Source organism: Anopheles merus, chromosome 2R, assembly GCF_017562075.2.
Source record: "Anopheles merus strain MAF chromosome 2R, AmerM5.1, whole genome shotgun sequence".
NCBI classification, from domain to species: Eukaryota; Metazoa; Arthropoda; class Insecta; order Diptera; family Culicidae; genus Anopheles; species Anopheles merus.
Window position 1 is genome coordinate 6888169 of NC_054082.1, and position 23599 is coordinate 6911767.

At 49.6% G+C, this 23599-nt stretch overlaps 3 protein-coding genes across 3 annotated transcripts; 1 reads left to right on the top strand and 2 right to left on the bottom strand.

The window, feature by feature from the left end:
• The first annotated feature begins 9689 nt into the window (after nt 1–9689).
• LOC121590250 lies at nt 9690–22307 on the top strand. The gene is made up of 6 exons (XM_041909733.1): nt 9690–10351; nt 17621–18681; nt 20621–21361; nt 21440–21572; nt 21645–21966; nt 22038–22307. The coding sequence occupies exons 2-6, from the start codon at nt 18437–18439 to the stop codon at nt 22166–22168; spliced, it is 1572 nt and encodes a 523-aa protein (XP_041765667.1). The 5' UTR covers nt 9690–10351; nt 17621–18436; the 3' UTR covers nt 22169–22307.
• On the bottom strand, nt 10741–11575 carry LOC121590251 (histidine-rich glycoprotein). Its single transcript, XM_041909734.1, has one exon. It carries the CDS (start codon nt 11540–11542, stop codon nt 10841–10843), a length of 702 nt encoding a protein of 233 aa, XP_041765668.1. The 5' UTR covers nt 11543–11575; the 3' UTR covers nt 10741–10840.
• On the bottom strand, nt 22208–23089 carry LOC121590252. Its single transcript, XM_041909735.1, has 2 exons — nt 22674–23089; nt 22208–22599 (listed from the first exon to the last, which is right to left on the bottom strand). The coding sequence occupies exons 1-2, from the start codon at nt 23013–23015 to the stop codon at nt 22321–22323; spliced, it is 621 nt and encodes a 206-aa protein (XP_041765669.1). The 5' UTR covers nt 23016–23089; the 3' UTR covers nt 22208–22320.
• Between the last annotated feature and the right edge of the window lie 510 nt (nt 23090–23599).

Here is a 23599-nt window from a genome sequence, read left to right on the forward strand (position 1 = left end):
CGGGGAGCAAATTGGATTAAAATTGCTCGTCTATTCTTGGACCTTTAAGCGCCTTAAAATGCTTAGCTTAACATAATTATCGTAAAATCATTCTCCGTCTCCAAACACCAAACCGCATCACCGTTTTTTTATCATTGACCTCCATTCGGTTCGACAGCAAACATTGACACTAATTTCTCCCGCTTTCGTGTCAGTCACTCCCGCTATGCGCATGCGTTTTTTCCTGTTTTGTCGCAGAAAGATTTAGCCACGGCTTTAATCTCACCCCCATGGTCATCTACAAGGGTTGCGCCGAGTGCGGATGGCGTGTGCTAATCGTCTTTCCTCGACCACATGTGTGTGTGTGTGTGTGTGTGTGTGTGTGTGTGTGTATGTGATGCGGTGGTGTGGTGAAAATATGCTGAAAGCTGTGCAAAGCTCATCCCCGAGTCAGCCATTCCGAACACGATCGGTTTGACCTCAGCAACCCCCCGGCGGGAACAGCGCGAATGATCATAGGGAGTGATCGCAAACAAAAGCATAAACACACACACACACCACCCTACTGGGAATGGGAATGAAAGTGACAAGAAAGGAAAAGTTTTCCTGCCTCCTATCGCTCCCCCCGGGGTCCCTCCTTTTCCGCATACCATCAGCAGCCCTGTCCAGCCTTCCTTTGCTCATCCTTGCGACCGACCCGACCGCGTCCGTACGATACACTAGCTGGACAAGATTAAGGAACCGAACCCGAAGCGCTGCGCTGATGATGAAAGTGGTCGGGTTGAAAGTATAGTTTTCGCAACGGCTTCTCCACAGCTCCGCACTTGCTTGGCGAGCGGGCAGAGCGGCGTTCCGAGTGCGTTCGGTTCGGAAATTAACCCTGCGGGCATCGGTGAGTGACCTATTTTCGGCATCGCATCGCAGCGTGCGGAGGTTTGCTTTTTTGTTTCTTGGGGACGGTGTTTCGCTTCCTCGTTCTCTGACATCGAGACGCCTTTTTGGCGCGGCGTTCGTCATGGCGAAACGATTGTAAAGTTATGCTGTTTTATTTATCTTTTTTTTTTTTTACTTCAGCACAGCCTAGTCGCGAACTGGTGAAGCATGTTTCCTTACCGGTTTTGCGCTGGGGCGGGGGCCGGGTTTGTGCCTGTTGTTATGTGGCCGGTCTCGCCTTCACCGCGTGATAGCTGAAAGTTTGGCGATGTTGACGAAAGTTCAATGATCCGAGAAGACGCCCAGTTTAGCATATCGGGGTACATTCCATCAGCATCACGATCGGTTTTTTAGGCACTTGAGTGGGTTCATGTGTGCCGAAATGGGCATTTCCAGAGGAATTTCTTTATTCAAACAGTTTATTTCATATTTATTGTCTTCTTACTATCAAACATATCACCTTATCCGGCACTACAACCGCTTTGCGGTCTTGGCCTGCCTCAGGAGTGTCCGAAACCGCTCACGGTCTCGCGCCTTCGTCTGCCAGTCCGTTATCCCGGCCTTAATGGCGGACGCCTCCACGCCATCTTGCCACCTCAATTTGGGCCTACCACGCCTCCTCTGTCCTTGTGGACGGCCTAAAAAGACTTTACGGGCTGGGTCGTCCGTTTCCATGCGTATAACATGGCCAGCCCACCGGAGCCTGGCGAGCTTTATACGCTGTACGACAGTGAGGTCGCCGTACATCTCGTATAGCTCGTCATTATAGCGGCTCCTCCATTGTCCTTCCACACATACGGGGCCAAGTATCCTTCTGAGCATCTTCCTCTCGAACGCGGCTAAGAGGGTTTCGTCAGATTTGGACAGTGTCCATGTCTCAGAGGCGTATGTGAGTACTGGTACTATATAGGTACTATATAGTCCCAGCTTCGTCCGTCGCGACAGGTTCTTTGAGGTAAACTGCTTTTTCAGGCTGTAGAATGACCGGTTGGCAGCCAGCATCCTTGCGCGCAACTCAGCTTCCATGCTGTTGTCGTTGCTGACCTTTGACCCAAGATAGGTGAATTGTGGGACGACTTCAAAAGTGCGTTCACCTATCTGTACGTCACACCTACGTAGATTCGGATTATTTATTGGTAGGTCCGCTGATGTTGCCACCATCAGTTTGGTCTTTGCCTCGTTTATCTGCAATCCGAGGCTCTCTGCCGCCTGCTCAATCCCTTGGTAGGCTTCTGCTACATAGGAGAGCCGCAGACCAATGATGTCTATATCATCAGCGTATGCCAGGATCTGGGTTGACTTATAGAAGATGGTTCCCGTAGTCTCCACCCTCGAGTCGCGGATGGCCCTCTCTAGCGCCAAGTTGAATAGGAGACAGGCAAGCCCGTCCCCCTGGCGCAGACCTTTGGTGGTAGCAAAAGGTCCTGAGAGTTTTCCATCCACCCTCACCTGGCATGTGACGTTGGTCATAGTCATTCTAACTAGCCTTATCAGTTTGGCCGGGATTCCAAATGAGCTCATAGCGTCGTACAGTTTTACCCTGGCTATGCTATCGTATGCGGCTTTGAAGTCTATGAAGAGATGGTATGTGTCGTTTTTGTATTCAGCCATCTTCTCCAAGATCTGCCGCATGGTGAAGATCTGATCAGTGGTTGATTTTCCGTTTCGGAATCCTCTTTGATAGTTTCCTACTATCTCTTCGACGTGCGGGACAAGGCGATCCTGAAGGATCAGGGAGAATATTTTATAGGCGGTATTCAACACCGTAATACCCCTGTAGTTGTTGCAGTCCAACCTGTCTCCCTTCTTGTATACGGGGTAGATGATGCCGAGATTCCAATCACAAGGCATCGATTCGCTATCCCACACCTCAGTAACAATTTGATGAATCTCGTTTTCTAGTCGTGCACCTCCATTCTTGACCAGTTCAGCTGCAATTCCGTCGGTTCCGGGTGCCTTGTTATTTTTCAGCCGACGGATAGCCTTTCGCGTTTCTTCTATGCTAGGTGGCAGTAGCATGACACTATCTGCTAGTGGCGCTTCTAGCTGTTCGTTTAACTGGTCGTTGAGTAATTCATCAAAGTACTGAGCCCACCGCGAGAGGACCTCTGGCTGGTTACTAACCAGATCTCCATCCTTGTTGCGACAGCAGGTTACCTTAGGTACCACGTTGTTTCGGTGACCTGCTATCGCTTGGTAAAACTTTCGTGTCGGTCCGTACGCCTCTCTGGTTTGCTCGAGTTCCCGCATGTTTTGCTCTTCCAAAGCATGCTTCTTAGAGCGGTGAACTCGTTTCTCTTCGCGTCTGAGCCGTGAATATTCCTCTGCGCATGCCCGCGTTCTATGCCGTTGCTGCATTGCTCGGTATGCAGTATTCTTACGTTCGGTCACTTGTCTGCATTCATCGTCGAACCAGCCAGATTTGGTGTTGCCACGACGTGGTGGGAGTATATTTCTTGCACAGTTTATTATTTTTGTTTTTAGAGCGTTCCACCTCTCGCTCGTAGTTTCATATCTGTTTTCTGGTAGTAGAGACTCGTCTAAAGCGGCTTTGAATTCCTGTTGGACAGTAATGTCCCTTAGAGAGTCCGTGTTGAGCCGAGGCTGCGTGTTTTCTCCGCCCCCATTGGTGCGGGGGCGGGCGATTCTACAACGTATCACTAAGCCAACCAAGTAGTGATCGGAATCGATATTGGCTCCTCGATAAGTTCTGACGTTTAACAGGCTCGACTGTCGTCGGCGGCTTATTAACACGTGGTCGATCTGGTTGAAGGATTCGCCATCCGGGTGCGCCCACGTCATTTTGTGGATGTCCCTCCGCGCAAATTTGGTACTTCCTACAACCAGATTGTTCGCTGCGGCGAACTGGACCAATCTACTACCATTATCGTTACTGTGCTCATGCAGACTGTGACAGCCAGTGTATTGGCGGTACATTGGCTCCCTACCGACTTTTGCGTTGAAGTCCCCCAGGATGATTTTGAGGTCATGCCTGGGGCACGCATCTATAGTTCTAGCGAGGCGGCCGTAAAAAAGGTCCTTCTCCTCTTCCTCTTTATCTTCGGTAGGGGCGTGAACGTTTATGAGGCTTATATTAAAAAATTTGCCTCGCATGCGCAGGGTGCATAGCCTATCGTTTATAGCCTTGAAATCTATGATTACGGATTTCAGCCGGGGACCTACGGCGAAACCCGTTCCGAGCACGTGGTGGCGGTCGTGGCAGCTGTAGTAAATATCGTAGCATTGCTTACCACGCCTGTTGTGCACACCGTTCCCTAGCCACCGAATCTCTTGTAGAGCTACGAGGTCCATGCTCAATGTGGCTAGGGCGTCATCAAGTTGTTTCAAGGCTCCGGCTTTGCTAAGAGTGCGTACGTTCCATGAGCCCATTTTAATCGTTGTCCGGGGGCATTGCGTTGGGTCGGTATCGTTAAGTCCGTTTCGTATCCTTCTGATGCTTTCTGTAGTCAGTTGTTACATGGGACTGGGTGACTGGCCCTGCGCCCACGTGGCCGTTTTATTTAGCGTCGGGTTGCCCCCCCGACGTTCAGGCACCCAGTTTCCCGGGAATTTGGTACTTCCTACAACCAGATTGTTCGCAACATATAGCATATTAAAATTGTAGAAAAGCCCATTTCCCAGAAGCCATTGAAAGATGAAATGAAATGCAAAATTTATTGCCAAAATTACCATAAACTGTGCTCACTTTCCCTGTGTCCGTTTACCGTGCATGCTTCTGCAAGCGATTGAGCTACCAAGCGGCTAACGTCTCCATTAGATGCAAGGCGCAAATCTTCGATCGTAAATTGACATGTAAATCGTCATCTGCACCGCTTGGCGCTTGGCGTAGAAATTAGTTCACCGACCTCGCGATCTCAAGCTTCATAAGCAGGCGGAAACCCAATCATTAGTATCGCTCGATGGAGGGAATTACGAGAGCCAAAGTGCCCAATGGCCCGGGGATGCATTACGCGGGTGCAACCGTTTTGCATCATCTCGAGTGCACCGGCCAGATGGTATCGAATCGTTGCACAGCATCTTCCAGAATGTCACGCCGAGGGTGTGAAGGCTTGATAGGAAAACCAAAGACAGTGAGACAGAAAGGGCCAACCAGCTGCGGTAACACACTGCTCAACACCGCACACCGCTCAATAAATACGTCGATGCGGTGTGATACGGCAAAAGGAGTCATCGCTCCTTCGGTGCTGGAGCTGCCGGGCCACTGAGCATAACAACTTTCACCGTCAGCCGGCGCATAAAACAGATAAAATTATTTATTGATTGCTGCTCGCGCACTGGAGCCTACCGAGTCCTGGAAGTGGATGAGACGGCAGCGATGGCGTTACTGCGAGGATTAAATCTCTCTCTCTCTCTCCTTCTTTTGAGCTGACCCAACCGAATAGAGTTGATGGATTCCTGAACTTCTCCCCCTCTTATTAATGTAGAAATCTATTTGCGTTTTGTAGTGTGCATTTGTAATGTGTTTTTTCACCTACCATCCCATTCCCGATCGTGCTTTACACCAGTAACTGTATAAACACCGTGAAATCGATCAACAAGCTGGAAACTGGAAAGGGGGCCGGAACAAACGAAGTGAAGGAAAATATTTGAGATGTCTGCCCGCTCCATCCGCTTCCCTCCGGCACACACATAATCTGTGGTGCTTTTCTTTCCGCACCCACCCAATCATGTTCGCGGGCGATGTCGAAGGCCCAGGCGCATATGTAAAAAGGGCACGGGGCATTCGCAGGCGGTTCGAACAACGCGCAGCTTTCCCACCGTGGTGGTGTCGGTGTCGATTACCCAATGCATCATCCACCATCTGCATTATGCAGCGCACAAAAGCAGTATGCAGCAGGTCGGATCGTATAGGAATGATACGGGGATGGCATGGCTGCCATGTGATCGTGCTAGTTTGATCGCACATCGGTGTGACGAAACGCTGGCAAGGAAGGGATTCGCGTTTTGGACAGCGTGCGGTTCCGTCTTCCGCCAGCGGTCCGCAGACGCGATGGCGTCTCACGCTGTGTGTGTGTATTTCGCCCCAATCGTTTGAGAGGGTACAGCACAGCTCGTGCTTTCGTAATCAGTTTCCCATTATTAGCGAGAGGGTATCATCATACCCAGTCCCTCAGCATGCTTGACATGTATGCTGCTGAGGCATGTTTGCCTTTGTTTTTTTTTTTCAGAGCAGCAACATCCACTGCCCGAAACAAAGGCGCTTCGTCTTATTTGCGTAGCACCATACGAAGATGACAGGGCCCACACCCTCCTGACCCGAAAAAAAACACAACCTCAAAGCTATATAATCACATTGCGCTCGCGTTTGAAATCAAAACCAAAAATAACCGTTTGTATCGGAAATAAGCATAAATTAGGCAGAAACACTACGCAGCACCAGGCACATGATGCATCCCAACGTGGTGGGGGTCGTGCGGCACCAAATGGGGCGAATGCTAAACGCCGGAGGTGCGATGCTTTTTCCGCTTGAATTGGAATGCGATTTTGAAGAAAGCGTCCCCTTTAAAAAAAAACACACACAGACACAGTGGACAAATCGGTGAAGGTGTGCCGCTGGTTGATGGAATGTCCGCTGATCGGTCTGGAGCGGGGATGAAGGAAAGCGGTGGGTGGATGTAAAATTGAAAGTTTTGTCTCATCCAGCAGCAGACAAACAGCGCTACAATGCTGTTCGATGCCGTGCGTACGGGGCAGAGGAGAGCAAACTGCAGATAAACAATCGAAGATAAGGAGGAACATTACCATTTATGAGGAAGCTTTTACAGGCTGAGTTGCTTAACGGCTTTTTGGGGATTTTGATTAAAATGCATAGACAAATGGAAACCGCAGAGAGACTAGCCGTGGTGTAATACAGGTGTAATACGAATGCATTCAGTGTGTGTTGTAGCTTAAAAGTGAAAAAAATGTTAACCCCTTGGAAAGACTTGCACCCGCCGAAAACGCAACTGCACGAAACCTACGCAACTTTCGCGCTGCTAATCGTCTCACATTCTCGGTCAATGTGGTCGTAAAAAAAATCCAATCTCCCCTCAAACGAATGTGCCGATACCGAGCATTCGATGCACAACGTGCGTCCCGAAAATAAGGGCTCGCCCCGGCTCGCCATTAAATGCCCGCAGGGCAAATTTCTCTCTTTCGGTGGATTTTTCGCCACTCTTCACTTTCGGGTTGCACGACACCGTCCGAAGCGCAGTTTATCAAGCTGCATCCCGGTGCAGTTTAATTTAAAGCTGCTCATTACACGTACACACGCACGCACTGTGCCAGAAGGAGTCAGAATGCGGGGTGTGCATTTCGGCGTCGCTGTCCAAAACCTTTCGGAATGGAAAGTGAGAATGGAAACGACGGACGAGTTTTCTCCGCTGGTGAGTGTGCAAGAAGGAGGCCAACGATGTTGTTGCGATGAATGTGTTGATATCGAAAAGAGAAAAAAGCCATTCGGTGACAGCGACCAATACATCACATCGCACATACAGACAGTTTCAAGAAAATAGCCAAATGATCGTCTATTCAAGATCACGGACATTTGATAATGGGGAAGTTCTGTGAGCTCGTAAATTCCGTCCCATGGAGCTATAAATTCGGGGACTGAGTCGTATGCTTACCAGCGCATTGTACACGGGGAGGAAATCAACACAGGAATTAGGGAAATTAGGGACGACCTAGATAGGGTGGGCCTCGCCTGGTCGTGTGTCGTGTGCTTTGGATAACAGCCCTACGAGTCTTCCACGAAACTGTCCCGGGAAGTTTTGGAGATCAATTAAAGTCTCGCCCTGCGTAGATCCGCACAGAGGCACACACACACACACGCTGCTGCCACGAGGCACGAGCATTCTGCTGAGAAAAAGGCGACCATAAAATGAAAATTCAACAGCAACAGCGAACAACATAAGCGGCCACATTCAAATTAATCGCTTGCGTACTTCCCATCTCCAGGCTCTCCATGGAGCTCCAAAACAGATCGCTTACAGCTGGCAGAAATAAAAAGTGAACGAAAAATACCGTCCATAACACGTGTTTTGTCAAATGGATGACCGTTCGAGGTTTGTGTTTGCCTCTTGGGGTTGTTTAGCCCCGCGGTCGAGTTGTTTTCATTTCATTTCCAAAGGAAATGCTGGCTTGCTGGCGCTTTTTCAGGCCGGAATTTCATTAAATCATTCGTCTCAACAGCGCACTAAAACCGAAAACCCACCATTTAAATTAAGCCGTTACGTTTATTTCCGCGGCTTTTGGGGCGGGGGTGAGTGGAGCACGCTGCCAGGTTAGTGGTGCTACTGTCTTTGCCCAAATTCCCACCGGCCCCAGGTGGGGGACAATATGGGACGCGGCTGTCTGCACTTTAATGCCCGTTTCAAATGCAAAGCTCTTCAAACGCATAGCAATTATTGTTGCACTGCCGAGCACCGATACGTATCGCACAGGCTGAGGTAACACCGGTGCCAGCAGCAACACTCAACGGAGTCAACAATGAGAGCCGGCGAGGCACAGTCCCATGTTCGACAGGTTGCATGTTTTGTTTGCGCACTATTGGTGGTACATCTTAGCCAAAGTTCCCAGGGTATTCCAAAACGGACGGGGATGGACGGAAAGAAAGCAAAAGGCCAAAGGGTAGCATTTATGCGTTTTTAATCATAGCTTTTCTGGAGCGAGCGATGAAAGGACGCCTCGCAGGTGGTCTCGTCCCGGCCGTGCAGTCCCGAGAACTGAAACACAATGCTGACGGCTCCCAGCTGCGTGATATTGAATTAATCCCGCAGTGAGCCCGCGGCACGCACAATTTGTGCGCACTAACTTCGTATTAATCGGTGTCTTTCTAGCAGCAGAGTTGGGAGATGGCGTCCACCTCCGGGGACAAAAACGGCGAGATCGCGTGAGACAACTCGTTCGCCGTGCGGGTTTGAACCATTGAACGCGTATCGATCGGTGCTAACGCTCGGTAACGCGTGACGACGCTAATGTGACGACAATTACTTAATGATTATTGCGGCTACTAAGAGCATTCCGTGCGGTTTGTTTTGGTGTTGATTCCTCTTTTGAGCGCGAGGTTACGTGGATTGGTTGAACACTTAGAGACTGATACCTTTTACAGCACTCCACTATGGGCTGTAAACATCTACTAAGCTATGCCGATGGCTTCCAATGTTAGTATACATCAGAGATAGCATGCGTCGTACATTACAACGAAATTCGTAAACATTCCAATTACCCAGAGAGGGTGCAAAACAATGAATTTGTGTAAGCAATTTAGTAAATTATCATCGTCAGGCGTCGCCCCCTTCCATCTGGCTTGCAAGACATTTAAAAAAAAACAGAGAAACAAAATTAAGCTCCCCAAGACACCACCGCTCAAGACGTCACCGATGGCTGCGCACACAGTGACACATCGCTGCACGGGTCGCTCTTTCCGGAAGGTTCAAACGCACGACGCCCTCTGGGCTAGTGTGTATCCCGCTTCCCTCGGTCGGACGACCCTCTGGGCCCTCTACACACTAACCTGCGGCATTCAACCTGTTCTTCTTCTGGATCGTCCCCCCCCCCCCCCTCCTCTTGTTGAGCATCGTTAGTTTAGCTTCATCACTTCTTTTCTCCCGCTCGAGCGTGCACAGACATTTGCTCTCTTTCTCATTCTCCCTGCAGCTTCATCTCGCAGCGACTTTCTTTCGCACGCGCGCTCGTGTGTGCGCCGTATACGCACGTTCATCTGCCAGCGCCAGCAGTGGGCCAACGCTCCGGTCGATAGCGCGGGGCACCAGTTCGTGGTTCGTGGTCGTACCGAGCGGATGCACTGTGCTTCTCGTGCGCTGTCAGCTGTATTCCCCGTTTCGCTTCGCTGAAGTCCGCGTCGGGCTTGAACTGTGTGTCTTGGGGGAGGCTTTAAGTAACCCGGCGGTTTGTGATTGTGTTTGGCGGGGCTTCGGAAAATCGAACGCAGTGGAACGCGCGTAGTGCATAACACCTTGAAACAAAACAAAAAGCTTTGCTGAGTGAGGGTGGTGCTTTTGGGGAAAAAAGTGCTGCCGATGGTGCAATCGTGAGTGTGACAGAAGCAAAACAAGATAAAGTAATACAATTGGAAGGAGAGAAAAACGTGAAAAACACATCATACTGGTGGTGAGGTGTGGTTACAAGTAAAAATAAAAACACGGTGCAGTGATTGGAATTGGAAGCGTGACTAAGAGGCAGGTACGGTACAGCTGCAGGTCAACATCCAATCGTGAAAGTGCACACCCAATCGAAGTGCACCAAGTGCGGTCGGGAAGTGCAAAAGTGAATAAACAGCACGTTCTTTTCGCGTCGGAACAGCTCTTGCAGCAATAAACTGTGCAAACAACCTTGTTTGGCTTGCAGGTGCTTGGGAGCAGCAAGATAAACCAATATTTGCCGGCGATCTTCAACTGGCAAGCGGTACTTGGGGCGTGTAAGTATGGTTTAATTTTCCACTGTTTGGAAAAGAATGTTCTCATATATCCGTATAATCAAACATAATTTGCTAAAAACCGAAACCACACATCCAATAGTGCTCGAACCGGTGCATGAAATTAATATTCTACAACTCCCGAACCGGTACCAGAGGGGTAATCATTTTCCCGCTTGAGCACCGAGGTAACGGTCTAGAACCCAATTTTGCTCGCCAGATATGTGCGGATCTTTAATGCTGGAAAACTTCTGCAGCTCGTTCTGTGGGGCAATTATTCACCTCCTTGCATGAGATATGATCCAACACTTTCGGATGTTATTCTTCAATGAATAAGCTTGCAACAACTCGCCACCAAGCGATACTGGTTTAAAGATACTGTACTCTTCGTTTCTGGTTCTATTTCTGGATCCCTTTACGGGACGTAATATCGATCACTAAAGCCTCTGATATCGACGCACGCACTCCTACCACCATTCGGCTAACCTATCGCTAGTGGCCTCCCTTCTTGTGACCCCACTTCTTGTGATGGTCCTTGCCGCCCTTCTTGCCAAAGTCCTCCTTGTGGCTCCAGTGCTTATCGTGCCCGTGCTCCTCCTTGTGTCCCTTGTGGTCGTGATGGTGCGAGCCCTTCTTCTTGTGGCCCTTCTTGCCATAGTGGTCATGGTGATGGCCAGCCTTCTTGTGTCCGCCCTTCTCCGAGCCACCCTTCTTGTACCCGTGCTCCTCGTGGAAATCGCCATGCTTCTCATCGAACGCCTCGTCGTGATCCTCGTCGAAGAACTTTTTCTCCTTCTTGAACTCGTCCTTCTTGTGGATCTCGTGGTGGCCCTTCGTCGAGTGTCCCTTCTTGAAGTGGCCGCTCTCCTCGAACTTGTGCCCCTTCTCGCCCTTCTCGCCCTTCTTGCTCTCGTGATGATAGCCGCCCTCGTCGTGGTGCTTCTTCTTGTGGCCGCCCTCGTCGTGGTACTCCTTCTTGTGGCCCTCCTTATCGTGGTGGCCCTTCTTGCCCTCGTCGTGCTCCTCCTTCTTCTTGTATCCCTTTTCGCCCTTCTCGCCGTGGGACGAATGCTCCTCCGAATGGTGGTCCTTGCCACCGCCGTGCTTCCACTCCTTGCCGTGGGGGCGGGCTTGCGTCACCAGCACCACGCAGCTTATCACCAGCAGCAAGCATAACGTTGCTTTCCGCACCATTTTGTTCCTGTTCGCACCACGCTGTTGTTCACCACTGACTACTGATCGCACTACTGATACACTACCCTTCGCTGCAAGTGATCTTTTATACATGCGTTGACAAAAATGCCCAATTTCCCCACGGTGCTGGAGGTGTCTGTGAGCCCTTTTTCCACCATTTGTTTTGGGACGTAGAGAAAGATAGTATGTGTGTGTAAAAGAGAGAGGGGACTTTTGGTTTAGATTTGATAGACAAATTTGCGTAATTTTCGCAGTACGTGAAGTGACTTTTGCTCAAAAAATCACCCACATCGGTAACTTGAGCGCGACACCAGCGCCGAACTCTTTCTGGCACATTGTGTTCAATCAACCGAATGCATGGAAATTGCTGCAATAGAGTAAATTGATTTGCGCTGCGGCTGTTGCAGCGGGTTTCGCTCTCACATCCTCTGCGGCTAGGAAAACTAAAATAGAAAAACTTTGTCCAAACGAGCGAGCGGTTGTGTCGCGGTTCGAGAGATTGCTAGCTCGAGCGGAGTTTGATTTCTTCGCATCGAGTTGCACAATAGCACCAGCCGAAGGTAGACCGTACCTTGAAAGTCTGATGAACCAAACCGTAGCTGCGACGCGTACGACTTGCAGTGATTGAATTTGGTGAGAAAATTAAAACAACATCGTTTGGCAGGCACAAAAGTGGCACAAAAGTTTAATGAGAAACATTCTAAGCCTCTCTGAGAGGGCAAGAACGTAAATTAGAGATGCATACTGCGGCGCAAAGTTCAGTGATTCATATCGCCACAGCTATATATTCGCGAGGGTTTTGTTTTGCATCGCTAAAAACAAAACCCCAGCTAATAGTACCCGCTGGGCACACTTATCGGACAATGGCACCGAAGCAGTCATTCATCATCATCACCATCCAAACCACAACAACGATGCGCACCCGCAGCCATTCTCAAAAGACGAATCTCATGACTCCGTGATGAGCAGCGGAAGCGTTTCGCGCGGTTCTGCCGCGGGTATCAACCCTTCTGCCCGACCGACACGCCATGTTCTTGCCCGATAAAACCCCCATTAGCGACTACACCGTGAGACATTCCCGTTCGCTCCCGGGGGAGGAAACAATGACACCGAGCATTAGAACAGCACAAAGAGAAGAAACAGAAGGGATGTTGTATTTTCATGTGTACACCTTCCCCCAAAAAACGGTGTTTCGGGATGAAGAATCATAAAAGAAAAGTGTACCACACAGTAGAACTACGGAGAAGGGAGGTTGGGCGTTTTGTTTAAGCTTTTTGCTTTGGCAAGCGCTGGGTAGGAGTGAAAGAATTAGTGGGAAAGGCAAAAGAAAAGCGCCCAGATTAGCTTTAGGTGATATCCACTAATCTGAGGTCATTTACCGCTTGCACATAAATGAGCAGCCTGGGATGGGATTTCAAGCTAGCTGTGAATGTTCTCAGCAATTTCAAGCGTTCTAGTAGCAAGAAAATTGCATGGTACTTCAGGAGTTCTTCAAACTATGAGTTAAAGATCTCAAAACTGTCCTAAACATAGTACCACACTTCATTGTACACTTGATGGTTCACTACAATAATTGAAAAAGGCTTTGCAAGGAATAGTGAACTTTTCTGAAGAATTAAAAGTGCTACACCTGTTTTGAGGCATGAAAAGCGGTAATCCAGTTACCGCGCGTATGTGTCGGATGAGTTTCAACGCCTGTTTTCCGCTTGTTTTCACGAGAACGGCCCATTCTTACAGCTCTCATCCCAAACAGAGCGGCTAGAATTCGACTTCCCCGAAACCTTCAACGATCGTCTGTCAATCAAGAAGTTGCAAATGCCGGAAAGAAGGAAACAAAAAATCTCATTACAACCAATTTCCCGCATTACCGTATCGATAACGGAGCAAGAATTCTTCCAGCGTCCAACGTTCGTTGAGGTAGCGTGGCCTCCTTATCGTTAGAAGTTACGCATGGTTCGGAATGGAGGGGGGAAAATCAATCGAACAGCTTTTGCACCATGTTGCGGATAGATCATGCAACAACCGTTTTACTATTTCCGGTCCCTGGAACACGGGTTTTCGCCCTCCATCCCATATGGTCCCATTGGTTGCGGAGAGTCATCTCGCTGTGCCTGAATTTCCTTTACACCATTACTCCATAAATCACTGCGTCATCTCCACCATCCGAAGTTGGGCCCTTGGCTCGACGGTGGTAATTATCCTCCAGCAGCTGTCGATCTAGCGACTCGCTTTCGGTCAGCTCAGCGATCTTGGTCACGCACAATAAACCCCCACTTCCGAGGCATTTTCTCTACCAACCGAGGCGAATGCAAAATGTGCCCTGATGCTTCACATATTATACGGACATCTTGAAGTGCTGCCGTCACGCCACGCGCTAGGGCCCGACCGTGCGCTAGGAGGTCACACCATCCGATTTATGTTGCACAATTTGCACTCAAAACCAGCGTGTGGATGTACAATGGGGTGGTGAACGAGCATGTAAAGGCGTAAAAAAACAACAGCGGAGCAACCAGTTCATGGCGGCAAGATCGTTTAGAAGCTCGATTGTATCGATCTGCGTGCGGAGAGGGCCCCGATTTTGGCCAAATTTTTCAACCATTCGACGGAGGTTACTGGTTGCATCATAATCGATGGGTCCATAAGCGTAACACTTAACTAATTACACTCCCTGCCGCGTACCTTTGGGGATCACGGCGATGCCTTCGATTTGTAAGGCACATTAAGTGTGGGGAAGGAATTTACGAGGTGTGTTCGTCCAGCGCTCGCCCCATAATCGTAATGTGGTGTATCGAAATTTTGAATGCAAAAGCAGTAGCAACAGCAGCAGCATCCAAAGTTTTCGCACACCTCATTCACACGGCGCCGGTGTGGCGTTGATTGCACGCGGAAATTAAGCCAAATCGATCACCGCACATTACACCATAAACGATGAGTCAAAATTTAACAGCTTCCGAGGATTAATGATCTGCGCTGGAGTTGGCTGCAAGAAGATAGAAACAAAAGGGGAAGAAGAGGATCAACAAACGCCGTTTGAAAATGCAAAACATCGGAATACCATCCGTCGGATGGTAGGCATTTCCCCTTGGAAGATAGCGTGTGATAGGTTTATTGGATGCGTAAATCAATAACCGTGAGTTTCTTGTGCGCACTGGTTTTTATAACCCCACGCAGAAGCTCCCATTCCCACCTGAGCGCCACCCAGGCTCAGGTTGCAGACTAATCACGGGCAATGCCGTGTGTTTTTTGTTTTGCTTTTATTCAACCCTCTTTGCCTGCGATGATGCTAATGAAGCCTATCAATTTCGGAACAAGGTGAAAGAAGGCTCATCACACTTTCCACGCGCTTTCTTCTCCACTGTGCAGCAAGCGCTGAGCCGACGGATGGCAATGCGTGATATCTCGGGGTGCAACTTGTTCAGTGGGTCAGTGGGCCGGTCGTCTGAGGTGGGATAATCTAATAAGAGTAACATTTAAGCAACAATGCTTGGTAATCGATGGTGGTGGCTGGTTGAGCAAAAAGTCGGCGTATTGGTATGTTGCTTAACCCTGTTTATGGTGTTAATGGCAGGGGAGGCTAATTTCTCGAGAAGCATGTGGAAAACAGAGTGAAGTTGATAATGACACGCGTTGTGAAGTTGCTGGAAGTTGGTAACCCAATGAAGCCTAAGTATCAACGCCAATAAAATTCCTCTCCTAATTACTACAACTTTTGAATCGGAATCAACTTCCGCTGTATGCCATTCTCTTGGCAACTACCCATAAAATTCTCGTACATCTCGTGAACAAACCTGACGACTGGAGGTAAACATTCCGTTAGCACGATATGATCTTGCACGCTTCGGTGTTGTCCTCGTTCCCATCTTGTCCAGTCCATTGGTTGGTTTTGTTGTCTTCACTGCTCCCACTTTTCTCCCATAATTGTAATTGATGTTACGAGCTGTGGAGTGGAAGAGAAGATGCAGATGCACTGAAGGCACGGTACAGCAAAGGCCCGTCAAATGCAACAGGCCAACCGGCAAACATGACGCGGCGACGATGAAGAGCGCATTACATAACCCGATCGCATGTCTTTTTTTCCTTCATTATCCACCTTACCCATTTACCGATGCCCCTTCGTACCCCATCGTTCGAATTCCCATGGGGCTGAGGCTTTTTGTTTTACTTCTCTCCACCGCAAACACACTCCATTCATGAGTGTTTGTTTTAAAATTACACTCAACTTCAAGTGGGTAGGAAGTCCTCATCATACAGCGCAAACCGACTCTGGAGGAAAAGAAAACTAAACAGCCGCTTTCAGCACACCGAGGCGGTGGTACAAGCATTGACAAGTAGCTGATTATCATGCGATCATACCTCGTGGGTGGTTGGGACGTGAGAATACCGCTGATAGTGGATGCGGGAAGCTGGGATTTTTTCTTGTCTAACGTTGCTATCGGGACCATATTCTTCCGCTGTGTTGTGACAAAACGTACAAGATGCTTCATGGCATACCTGTCAGTAGATGTACTGCAGACGACAACAGAAGATCGCGATCGCAGCGATACCGGATCTTCACATCTTAACACTCTACTACTCTGTTTCGCCAAACATTCCAACTGCGTTCACACATTTTTGCCAACCCAAACCACCAACTCTCATCTCAATAAACCGTTACCGTCGCCGGTAGCACACTCTGATCTGGATACGATCGATTTCCTCCGCTACTTTATACCACCCAGATGCGACGGGTAGAGGCTGCGCAGTTATGATTGTTTTATTTATTGTCTTGACACCTCGGTGCGACTTGCGGTACCCCTGGCCCGGGGCGGGCGGTAATAAGCTTTCCCAGGGAATTTTCTCCACACCGGTTCCTGGTGAAAAGTGGGACAAACTTGTCAATACATCTTCGTCCCGCTTTGCAGGTGGGAGAGCAAACGTTCTGTTTCGAGCAGCGGGGGAAATGGAGTTCTACTTCTTCCCGAGCCAATCGGTTGGATTGGTTATAATTGTAAGGCTATTTAATTAAAGACATTACTGCTGCCGACGACGAAGACGACGATGTTGCACTAAGTGCGCGTGCTTAAACGATTCTTGCCGCTGGCGCAATGCTGCTGGGAACTAGTTCAAGATCGTCTGGAATCTTGAGATGCCCGGGGTAGAGCCAACCCACAATCCTCCGATCAGCTCGGAAAGATCATTCAACTTCTAGCTCGGCTGTTCACATTTCGGATCACAGTTGTGCGCATACCATGGCACAGATGAAGTCACTTAACGCTTCGGTCACGACCACTTGCCGTGGCGTGAATAATGGATATGGCGTAGGAGACAAATCGATCAAACGGCGTTTTTTTTTTTCGTGGTGGCGCGTGGTGAGAAGATCGTGCCCGACGGTACGGTTGTACCGATCGTGTCGATAATGAAATGCACGGAATTGAATTGTTGACGTTTATTGAGTGTTTTGCAGAACGATTAACGGTTCCGTTAGTTGGCGCAGGAGTCTTTAGCAGAATGGTAATGACATTTGAGCAGATTTGGACACCTGTGTTCTTGAAGTGATGTTCACAACTGGTGATGGAAAAATGTTAAAAAACTACCATGTTTGCTAAGAATATAGAATCTCACATATAAGTTCAACATAAACAATACAAATTTCTCGGTTTGGTTTGTTCTTCCCAAGATCCAAGGTTCTTCTTCCAAGATATTCTCGGACATTTATATTCTTCATCATTATGTTTGATCACAGATACAGATGAACTAGAAGATGTCCAGTAGCTTGATGACGTACAAAGAAGATCTTAATGATCTTTCGCCGATGCTCATCAGTGCACAAATTTCCTATCCAAAATTTATTTGATTCCACTGAACAGTTTGAAGGTATTCCTCCTATCCGGTGTCGATCGGACGACTCCAACGTAACTAATCTCTCATGACCCAATTTGCCTCACCTCAACCTATTATTATCAATTGAGCTGCACTGCAGTTTCTGCCCAGTCTGTTAGCGAACTATTTTGTCCAACCACGCCTATCCGACCTCCCCGCTAGTGCAACCAAGCTGAAATCTAAACCATTTTCCAACCATTTCCTCATCTATCTTTCCAGGCAAACGACGAAAGTGTGGCGATTGTGGACCACCACGGCGACACAACTAATACCTTAAAACAACACAGACACAACTGAATCGATTTTCCGCGCCACTATTCCACTGGTGTAAAAGCTGGTGAACGCTGAAGCTGGACCGACAAATCTGTCCGCCTGATGACATGTTGGCGGACGAGCATCACTGCCGCAGCCGAGGCCCGATGCCGTTACCGTAACGTGCCGCGCTTGATCCGTGCGCGATTGTTTCGCTCGCCGGTGGTTGGGTGGAGCTGTGAAAATTTCCACCGCAGTGGAAAGGCCTTCGTGAAAAGGCAGCGAGCTAGAGAGGACGTGAAACGTGCAGTGATGCAATAACTGTCCGCAAACTCGGTGTGTGTGTGTGTTAGTGTGTGTGTGTTAGCATAACAGCGAAGGGGTCTTCTGCGAACCGTGAATTTTCCCGTCCGTGAGAACCTTGGTGCGGCAAGTTTGCAGGAAAGGTGGACCCGAGAGGATGCCGTTTAGGTTTTTGAACGGTGTGATATGCGTGATCCAGTGAACGGTGTAACGGTGCAGAAACAGCTCATAAGATTTGAGTTTTATTGACATCAGTGAGTGAGTGCGTTCGGTGTTAACCTTCACCCAATTGCAAGTCTAAACGGTGCGTCACAAGCACACACTCTTTCGGATACGCCATTCGGATGTAACGCATCGCAAGCGTTCCAGCTGAACGACACCCCCGGGGGACCGGAATTCGAGTGAACAGAGTGCGAAAAAGAAAGAGCCGCGACATCGAGTGACGGTTGCTGCGAGCAAAGAAACCATTCCCATCCGCTAATGGCGGACAGTCGCGAAAGAATTCGTGCCCCGCCACGGGACGGGCGCGAAGGGTTCACCAGCCCGCGGCAGGTGCTCCGGCGGCTGATGCTGCTGTCGGAGGGCAGACAGTACCGGGAGGCTGCCACCGTCGTCGGACGCCTCGGACCGTCCGTGCTGCGCTCGGTTGTGGCCGAGCTGCCGATGGACATCCTGATCGAGGCGCTGCCTCACAGTACCTACCTGCTCGAGTCCTTCTTCAACCGGTAAGTTCGTGTGCACTGGTAGTCCTTTCGAAATGCCGTGAACCTGTTTGGCCGTTTGGGTTGAAGTGGAGGCTCAATGGTAGGTTCGATGGTACACTACTACTACTTTCACCATCGCCTCTCGCACAAACGAGTCATTGCTCATTCGCGATGATATATTTTGCATTCCCTTTTCGCAGTTAGCAGCAACACGCCCCTAAGGGCACCTTCCTGGACGGTTAGAAAACAAAACAATAGGGCTAAAACGATCCAGTGATCTTCGGCAGGGTCACCGCTTCCTTCACACCGGCCGCCATAGAATGGCCAAATTTCGCCAATTTATTATCGATCGGACATTTGATTAATGGGAAGGTGAAATGAAAAGTTGTTTCACCGCCGTGCGTAGAGAGGTGGAGATGAAGGCAGTCAGCCGGGTCCGGGTTGGCCCGGGACAGTGTGTTAAGGTCAAACCAGTTCTGTGCTACAGGGTTTGGAGATGGGATGGAAATAAATTAAGCAGAAAGAAAGTGTCCGTTCGCAAGTCAAGGGTGTGTGTGTGTGGTTGTTTTGCAGTGTTCGGTGAAGATTTTATGATTTTTGTCAGTCGAAAGGATTCAGCCAAATGACAGCAGCATTGGTGGTTTCGCGGCGGGAGTCGTTTTGTTGATGTTGTTGCTGTTACTCCCAAGTGTGGTTGTTGTTTGTTGTTGATGTCGAGAGGCTGAGTGGCAATTTCTCCATCAGTCGCGTTGCCGAAAGGGAACACAAACGAAGCAAAAAAAAGCAAGCTTAAAAACGCTTTACATGTCTCGATCGAGCTGCTTTCACTTGTCACGATCTGGGCAGCACTCATTTAAACGAACCCCTGCGAGGGGTGGAATTCCAACGGAGGAGGTGGTGATGATTATTTAGCAAATTTTGGCACCTGATTTTATTGAACGGACTTCTCGGAGCGGTCGATGGTCTGGTGACAACAATTCAAACGAGCGGCAGTTCATTAAAGGCCCCTCAAGTCGGTGGAACAATCTCGTCGGAGAAGCGGCGTAGAACGAGGTGACACGGGCTGGAAGGGGGAAGGGAAACAACATAAACATAAATCGAAATGCTAACGGTATGCGTTTGGGATGTTGGGATTTAATGGTGGTTGGCAGCTACTTCGGAGCCATACGGAATCATTCCGAACACAATGCTGAATCGATCGTTAAGCAGAGCATCAGCATATTGAAATGATCACCGATTGAAATGTTTCTTTTTGGAGCCTGTTTTTTTTTATTTCCTCTTCCGCAAGGGAAATTGTGATTGGACTAACAAATGCATTGAGAAGCGGGCCAGTCTTGCGGGAATGACCTGTATTTCAACCGAAAGTGGTGGGTAGCCGATGCATTTTCTTTGAAGAGAAAATAACTAGGCTACAACCCAAAGTAGATGCACAATGGCGCTGAGATTGCTCTGGTATGTACGTACAATTTGAATTACGCTAGCCTGTTTGAATTCGAGTAGGAATTAGCTCACTGGTCGAATTGCCTCATCCATGGCCTTAATTACTAGTCGAGTGGAGAGCTTTTTTTTCGGTTGAGGCCAAAGTTTAACGCCGAATTCGATACGCTCTAACTAAAAGATCCAACGGGATATGTTATCAGTGGAAGAATGAAGGAACTCCACCACCAACTCAACGAAAAACGATTCACACACACGCACCAGCGCGGTACAGTTAATTGACCTGCGTAGGAAAACAAAAACTTCTTGCTCGCGTTTCGATCATTAATCATTTCTTGACTTCAATAATGCGTGCGTAGCGTTGAAGGTACGGCAGCTCCATCATATGTAGATCGTATGCGTGGGACATAGATGAAAATGCTCATTTCCAATAGCCCTCTTTATCCTGATTGCTCCAAAATCTGCTAATCATTCCAAACTAGCTTTGGTTTAATATTTCACGCACTCTTTCTCTCTCCACTAGACTAAATGCCGTTGTGGCCACCCCACGTCCGGACGTCCCGTGCGAGGCGATCATGTGGCATCTGGTGAAGCTGTTCAGCAATCCGCACGAGACGGGCCTGCGGCAGCGATGCATGAAGCTCGCGCAAGCCATCGGTATCTGGCAGCCGTCCCTCAGGGAGTCGCTGCTCGCCCGCCGCAAACAGCTCGACCAAGCCATCCAAGGGCTGGGTGTGCACGGACTCACGGCGGATCAAACCGGCAGCCTCATCTCGCTGCACGTGGCGCTCAAGAATGAGCTCCAGCGGCACATTGACACGTACAAGGCGGCCATCCACAAGCTGGAGGAGCTGAGCCCGGTCACCGCCCATCAGGATCCTGCCCAATCGTCCCACCAGCGCCTGCTGGCGATCGGGTACGGTGACATTCAGCAGCGTCTGATCGACAACAAAACGTTACTGACAATGCTAGACAAGCCGGCGCTCAAGCAGCTGGCCCAGCTGGTGGAGAACCTGTCGCAGCGGGTACAGAACGACAAGGAGGTACTGTTTTGTGTGGGACAGATCCGTCGCACTGATGCGACGGCAAATACCGAGGAACGACCGGCGGCCGGGTTGCTGATGAACTACTCGCGAGGATGCGACACGGTGTTGGGACTGATGGGACCGATCGCCACTCTGCCTCCGAGTAGTCCTACCAGCAATGGATGCAGCAGCGGTGGCAGTGATGGCTACCATTCCGATTCTGACATTGATGAGACGAAGTAAGTTGGGGTGCTTGTTGGATGGATGGGTTCAGGGGAATTGCTTCTTATGATGTCTACTTGCACTTTACTTTCCAGTTCCGAGTTGGTACGACAGTACAGCGTGATGTACAGCAAAAATCGCATCGACACGCTGGACTCACTGAACGCACTGCCGCAGCTCAAGCACGCCCATCAGCTCAAGGCAAAGATACTGTTCTCCATCATCGTGGTAAGTTGTAATTGACCATTCCCATCTCATTGGGTTTACAAATAACCGTGAATGTGTCTTCCTGTTCCGCAGCTTGCCTTCCGTGCCTGCCACGGGCTGAAAGAGCGCAAGGTGCTCGAGGTACGCCGCACACTGTTCGTGCTGGACGCAAACGACGATTCGACGGCCACGCTCGATCGGGCAGTGCGGCAGCAGCTGAAGGAGACGGCCGACCGGTTCCCGATGGGTGACGTCGAGCGACAGGTCGCCAACCAGGTGCTGTCCACGCTGCACGAGTACCCTTGCCTGGAGGCTTGCATACCGCTCATCCACTACATCAGCGACTGCGTGCGATTAGCGTGGCGCATGGTGAACCAAACCAACCCGTACTATCTGGATACGGACTTTACTCTCGGTAAGGGAGAAACCCCACGTTCAAGACACCTCGACCATCGCTCATGCTACTCCTCCTTCCTATTCCCACAGGTCTTCTGCAGCCGGAGAAGCACGAACGATACCCGATATCCGAGAAGCGGTCCGACATTATCCGTGCGTTCTTGTGGCCAGCACTGATGCAGAATGGACACTGCGTGTACAAGGCGGTCGTCGCTACTTAACCTGCGCACACACACTATGACCTTTGGGATCAAGCACCAATACCAACACACCGGCACGGACGCACACCTGTACATAGAGAGAGAGTGCGAGAGAGAGAGTCCTGTTCTGGGTGTATTTTTACTGTGGAAATAAAATTTTATTTGTATACTTTTTAAGTCGTCTTTGCTGGAGCGTTGGGTCGTCGCGCCTCGAGCACGTCCGAAATCGGTAGCGGCTGAAGCTGCAGCTTCGTGCACACCCGGCTAGCCCGGCTACACTCGAGCAGGTGGGCCTGGTAGTAGCGCACGATGTCGGTGGGAAACTTGAACCGCTTTTCCTGCTCCTTTTCCAGCCCGAGCGCGTACATGCCATTCTTGCCGGCGTGTCGAATAAACAGGTGGAAGTAAGTGTCCGGCGCACGGATCGAAAGGATGTAGCGGATCGTTTCGTGCTGCGTTGGGAGATCATAATACAAGAAGTTAAATAAAGATTTGACCACAAATCGGCACTGAGCAATGACCTTACTTTTAGCTTGAACGGTCTCACTATGCACGTCCCAGCGGGACGATCCCGCAGAAGTAGCTCACAGTATCGTCGATCGATGTCGTAGTAAAAGGGTTCTAGCTCAACCGTATCATTGATCACCACGTAGCGTGGTTTGTTTGTCAACACACCGGCCGAAGACAGCTGGACCGTCGGCTCCACGGAATCGCCCGCCGTCACTTCACAGTCATCAAATTGCTCTGCCCGTCGACAACGGCAGTACACGAGGTCGCGCAACACCTCCGAAAAACGGTCCACTAAATTGACGATCAAATGGTAGGAAACGACCAAACAGCAGCAACTCATCGCACCGAGCGTGTACATCCAGCGTGCACCGTCTACCAGCAGGAACTGTGCGTTGGAGCAAAGCAAACAATCTGCATCTACACATCCAGCCGGTCGAGCAACCGAAGTATCACAACTACTGTGCCGGTTTGGCCATTGTTAGCGCAGATCAGTTACGAGGCGCAGATCAGAGGAGCGCTGTGGCTGGTGTGCGGCTCATCTGGCTGGGGTCGTTTGCCAGGCAAGCGTAACCAATCCGGCGGTGCACATGTGCGTTCGGTAGTTTTTATGAGTAAGTCTCCTGATTGTCATTTATTACCGATTGCGTGCGGAGGAAGAAAGTGAGTGAGTGTGTGTGTTTGAGTGAGAAAAAAGTACACTTGCAGATTGAGCAAACGGCGTTTGGAGCCGTTCTGTAATCCGGTTGGATGTGCTAGTGTGGTGGTGGTGTGTAGTGTAGGTAAAGGGTTCTACTCGGGGAAGTCGTATTCAACGTTCTTCGGACGATGGAATTGTGTATTTCAGGAACAGCGGAGCTCGGAGCTCAAAATAATACCACGAAAGTTAATTGCTTTCTATGAGTAATTCATTGCTCATAATGCAGGACACGTGGATGAAGGTTT

Excerpts from the sequence above, each read along its gene's own strand:
- LOC121590251 (XM_041909734.1), bottom strand. The coding sequence starts at position 11,542 with ATGGTGCGGAAAGCAACGTTATGCTTGCTGCTGGTGATAAGCTGCGTG.
- LOC121590250 (XM_041909733.1), top strand. The coding sequence starts at position 18,437 with ATGGCGGACAGTCGCGAAAGAATTCGTGCCCCGCCACGGGACGGGCGC. Across the intron at positions 18,682-20,620 it reads CTCGAGTCCTTCTTCAACCG|ACTAAATGCCGTTGTGGCCA; the intron begins GTAAGTTCGTGT and ends TCTCTCCACTAG. Across the intron at positions 21,967-22,037 it reads GGATACGGACTTTACTCTCG|GTCTTCTGCAGCCGGAGAAG; the intron begins GTAAGGGAGAAA and ends CTATTCCCACAG.
- LOC121590252 (XM_041909735.1), bottom strand. The coding sequence starts at position 23,015 with ATGTACACGCTCGGTGCGATGAGTTGCTGCTGTTTGGTCGTTTCCTAC. Across the intron at positions 22,600-22,673 it reads TGAGACCGTTCAAGCTAAAA|CACGAAACGATCCGCTACAT; the intron begins GTAAGGTCATTG and ends CTCCCAACGCAG.